The sequence below is a fragment of the Suricata suricatta genome, chromosome 16 (genome assembly GCF_006229205.1).
Source record: "Suricata suricatta isolate VVHF042 chromosome 16, meerkat_22Aug2017_6uvM2_HiC, whole genome shotgun sequence".
Taxonomy (NCBI): Eukaryota; Metazoa; Chordata; class Mammalia; order Carnivora; family Herpestidae; genus Suricata; species Suricata suricatta.
The window spans coordinates 49060720-49065809 of NC_043715.1; the positions used below are offsets into that span (position 1 = coordinate 49060720).

At 52.9% G+C, this 5090-nt stretch overlaps 1 protein-coding gene across 1 annotated transcript in view; it reads right to left on the bottom strand.

The window, feature by feature from the left end:
* Positions 1–3505: 3505 nt before the first annotated feature.
* MYPOP (Myb related transcription factor, partner of profilin) overlaps positions 3506–5090 on the bottom strand; it is a 6883-nt gene continuing 5298 nt past the window's right edge. Inside the window, exon 2 of the mRNA XM_029925094.1 lies at positions 3506–4795. Within this exon, the coding sequence (XP_029780954.1) occupies positions 4104–4795 (692 nt within the window). The 3' untranslated portion in view covers positions 3506–4103. The remainder of the gene's footprint in view (positions 4796–5090) is intronic.

The following is a 5090-nucleotide window of genomic DNA, read 5'->3' on the forward strand; positions in this document are numbered from 1 at the left end:
AGGGACTGGGCTAGCCGCCTCTCCGACGCGCAAACCCTACCACTCATCACGGCGGGGCAGGGAGTTCGGCGCGCTTCGCCGAGCTCCGACACTGGGTTTTGAGGGCGGAAATGAGATATGAATGGCCAGAGCTGCCACGGGTTCAGAAGTGGTAGAAAGTGGACAAGGTTTCGGGCGTATGATGTCTGTTTCGACTTGCTGTGCAGCTTTAGGCAAAAGCCTTGCTCTTTCTGAGGCTCAATTCCCCGCCCATCATAGTGGGCCAATGACTGGTTAGGAAAGCAGCATCTCCTGGGGCGGGGCAGAGGGGCTCTGATTGGATGGTTTCAGGGTGGGGGGACGGGAAGCTGGCAACTGGGGGAGGGAGGGTTCTGTTTGGCAGTTGGTTTTCCTCAACTCTTGTATATCATGCTCGGAATGGGGCTGGCAACAGGCGGAGAAAGGGGAAGAACGAAGACTTCTGGGTCAGGCCTCTGCCTCAGTTGCCTCATTGATTAAAGAATGTGGTCGAGCGCCCTCGAACTCTCTTCCAGTTTTGCCGGCTCGCTCTGGTCTGCAAAGGGTTACACAGTATCTTTCCCCGCCAGCCCCATCAACCACGCACTACAATTCCCCAAATGCTCTGCAGCAAGGACAAACTGACGCACTTCCGCTATCTGGGAGGTTGAGGGAGGCCTTCCCGATTCTCGCAGCCTTCCACCCCCGGCTCAATTTTTAGGGGATATACCTTTTTTTCGGAGCACTGGGTTGAGGGAATCCTCACCCTCTACTGATCCCTAATTTGGGAGAAGGGACGGAGGCCTACGATGGCGAGCAAGAGTTGTGGGGGTTAGTTTCTGGGGAGACCACGTTTTTCCAGCCTTGAGTGCTCATTACCCATCGGTCCAACCCTGGCTTTGGGGACACCCTCCCCGCCCAGGTTTTTCTTCTCAGCATCTGGAACAGTGCGAGTCAGGCTGGAAGAGTAGGGAGGGGAGAAGAGGCAAGTCTTTAGGTTCTAACCCCCATCACCCTCTTCCTGGCTTTAAGCCTGGGTCCCTGATAAGCGCTCAAAAGTATTTAAATGACTTGTCAGAGTTACATTCATTCCTGGTTTTCAAACTAATCGGACTGTGTGCTTCCTCTCCCACACCCCACTGCAATCATAGCCGCTCTGATTTTGTTATCCAAACATCAGCCTCAGCTTTGCAATTTCACTTTGTATTATTTTCTTTATATTGACTCCCATGGCAAAAAAGACCATCTACTTTTGCCTCATACCTTGGAAATATTGCAGGCTCCCTCCAGACCACCACGATACAACAAATCTTAGCTATAAAACAAATAGTGCAATAGAGCAAGTCAAACGAACTTTTTGGTTTTTTCAGTGCATCTAAAAGTTAAGTTTACACTCTGCTGTGGTTTGTTAGGTGTGCAACAGCATTATGTCCAGAGAAACAAGGTATATACCTTAGTTTAAAAATACTGTTATTGCTGGGGCACCTGGGTGGCTCAGTTGGTTAAGTGCCCTACTTTGACTCAGGTCACGATCTCACAATTGGGGAATTTGAGCCCTGTGTTCGGGCTCTACATTGACAGTGCGGAGCCTGCTTCGGATTTTCTCTCTCCCTCTTTCTCTGCCCCTCCCCTGCACACACTCTCTCTCTCTCAAAAATAAACATTAAAAAATTCTAAAAAGTACTTTATTGCCCCCCCAAAAAAAGGTAACCGTCATCTGAGCTTTCAGACTTTCAGTCCCTGATCACACAGCACCGTAACAGATGTAGTAATAATGAGAAAGTTTGAAATATTCAAAGAATCACCAAAATGTGACACAGATATAAGTGAGCAACTGTTGGGAAAGTAGAACTGATGCACTTGCTTGTGGCAGGGTCGACACAAACCTTCCACTTGTAAAAAAATAACAGTATCTGGGCTGCCTGGCTGGCTCAGTCGGTTAAGCATCCCACTTGATTTTGGCTCAGGTCATGAGCTCACGGTTTGGTTCGTGAGTTTGAGCCTGCATCAAGCTCTTTGCTGACAGAGCGGAGCCTGCTTGGGGTTCTCTATCTGCCCTTCTCTGCTCATGTTCTCTCTCTCTCTTTCAAAATAAATATATAAACTTTAAAAAAAATGCAGTATCTGCAAAGCGCAATAAAACGAGGTATGTCTGTATTATGGGCACAGTTGTAGGTTTTTAATGCACTAGCTTCATTTTGGGGAGGGGCACTAGCTACGTTTTAATCAAGTAAGTTAACACTCGCCTGGAACCATTAAAAAGGCCATTCAGGTGTCCCCTAAAATTTCCTTTAAGCCATTCTTCAGTAAATACTAGTGGGGGGTGGCAAGAAATCCGGCCAGAGTTCAGCTTTATCAGGTGAGCTGAAATGGGATTGTCCCCTGGCAGGTTTAGGGCAAATCCGTAAACTTCTCTGGAAAAAGCAGAGACCCTGTAGAAATTGCTTTTCATTGGGCAGCTCCAAGTTAAAATGAAAACACCAAATAAATGTTTAGCATGGTGTCTGGCCCAGAAAAGGAACACCATAAATGGAAACTGTTTTTAAGCTGCTCATTAATTCAAAGATGCAACCCTCTTCTGTGTTGGGGCCTGACAAGGCTCATCCTGGTGATGGAGGCAGACATTCAATTTTAATTTACTCAAATGATTATTTGACTTTATTCCCTCCCCCCTGAACTGCTGGGGGAGAGGGAGTGCCAGGAAAGACTTTTCTGAGGCAGTAATATGTGAGCTAAGACCCGAAGGATGAAAACTGAATGTAGTTGTAGACGCCTACATTTTAAAGCCCATTTTACAGATGAGGAAAAGGGAGGCCTACACTGCTGGCCAGGACAGCACCACGGACGAAGCCAGGTGTGACTGAATCAGGGCAGTGGTTACTGGCTAATTTGCTACTGTGCTTTGTAGCAAGTTTGGGAGTAAAAAAGAAAACCGGCTCTTGCCTCCCTGAAACGGGGGGTGCGGGGGGGGGCAGCTTTAAACAGATAAAGGCATATATTCATTTAGGGAACAGAGGACAGAGGACACTAGATAATCTGAGCAGACCCATCCTAGCCTGGGAGAGGAAATCCAGAAAGTTCTCCTGGAGGAGAGGACACTAGGCCGGTATGGGAAGGATGATTAAGTAGGAATATGATTTTAACACAGGAGGGGCACCTGGGTGGCTCAGTCGGTTGAGCATCCAGCTTCAGCTCAGGTCATGATCTCAGGGTTCCTGGGTTCAAGCCCTGCCTCGGGCTCTGTGCTGACAACTAGCTCAGAGCCTGGAGCCTGCTTCGGATTCTGTCTACCTCTCTCTCTGCGCCTCCCTGCTCTCACTCTGTCTCTCAAATATAAATAAATGTTTAAAAAATTAAAAAAAAATTTGAACACATTTGATGGCTTTAAGGAAAAAAAAAGGTGGAAAATCATAGCAATGGACTTCAAAGGGATGCCACCGTCCATGGGGGGGGAGGGGGAACAGGTGTAGGTGCTGAAACCCCAGGCCTGTCTCACAGCCCAAAGTAATCGTATTAAAAATAAGTTTATTCATATCTTGTCGCCACTCGGGAGAAATGAGGGGGTTGAGCTCTGAAGGTCAGAGACAGCAGCGGGAGGCAGAGGGCCCGACTTGTACCTCCCCAGCGAGAGCTCAGCCCCCCTACCCCGGGTACAGACTTCCATATCCTTTGTCATCCATATTCTGATTTGTCTGGCGACTCCCACCTCCTCCAAAGTCTGGACTGGGGAGGCGAGGAGGCCCCTACGGGTCAATTCTCTTCAAGTCAAGACCAGGAGCTGTTAGGGAAGGGGGTGCGTCTGTGCAGACCCGAGAGGTTCTCTCCGCAACCCATAAACGGCAATAATAAATAACAAAATCGATGGCTTAGAAGTTAGGGTTCAGGGAAGCAGCCAGGCAGACAGCGCTGTACTGGAGAAGGGGGTGGGGGGCCCAGCAACAAGCCCCCCTGAGAATCAGGCACTAACTAGTATAGGGAGTGGGGTGCTCGCGCGCCCCGCAGCAAGGAGCCAGGGTGCAGCCGAGATGGGGAAGGTGCGGCGCCCTCCTCCCCTGGGCTAAGCTGGGGGGAGGAGGTACAGGCAGAAGGAGCTCGAACAGCCGACTTCAGGGAGATTTCCAACGCCCCCGCCTCTTCCGTGTAGGGAACCCTTTCCTCCTCTTGTGTGGGGGTGAGTCGTGGAGAGGAAGGGGAGCTGGGGGAGGACGGGGCCCCCCCTCCTCGTTCCTAGGGGCGATGATCACCCCCCTGGCTGCCACCACCGCTCCGTCCACCACAGCGGCCACCACGGACACGGGCTCTGGGGTGATCTCCGCTTTCGGGGTAGGCGGGGGCGGGAGGGGCCTGGGGGGTGGGGGTGGGGGGAGAGGCGGGGGCAGCCTGTCTACCGCGGTTCCCGGCAGGAGGGGCAGTAGGGCGCTGAGGGCCTCGCTCAGTTTGGCCAGTCCCTGCTGAAGGGTGCCAGCCAGCTCCCGGATGGCGTTGGCCGTCTCCTGCTGGGCCCGCAGGAAGTCCAGGGAGGGGTCCGGGGGGGCCGAGGGCGTGGGCGGTGGCAGTGGAGGAGGTGGTGGGCTGGGGGACGAGGGCGCCACGTGGACCTGCTGAGGCGGCTGGGGCGGCGGAGGGGCTGGGGGCGGGGGACACAAGGCCAGGCGCGGCAGCTGCACCGTCTGCAGGGCTGGAGGGGGTGGGGACTCACGCTCCTTGGGTGGCGGGCAGCCCCCTTCCTGGGGGCTGCAGGAGGTCCTGGCCCACTGCTCGGGGCTGCTGGAGCCCCCCTTGCTGTGGGCTGGTGTATCTGTGGAGAGAGAGATGTAGGTAAGGTGGCGGTGAGCCCCCACCCCCCATGGGTATCTCGATTTCTCCTTTCCCCCTTCCACCCACCCTGGCCCCCGGAGTCATCTTTTCAAAACCCAAGTCGGATCATGCCTTGGAGGAGAGCACAGGGAAGAGAGACAATATATTGAGTGATCGCCTGGTGGCCGATGCCAGCCTTAGTGGAAACAGGGTCCTGGGGTCCCCTGCTGGAGCCAGAAAGAACATTCTAGAAGCCTCCTCAAACTATCTGGACACTCCCCCCCCCCCCCCCCCCC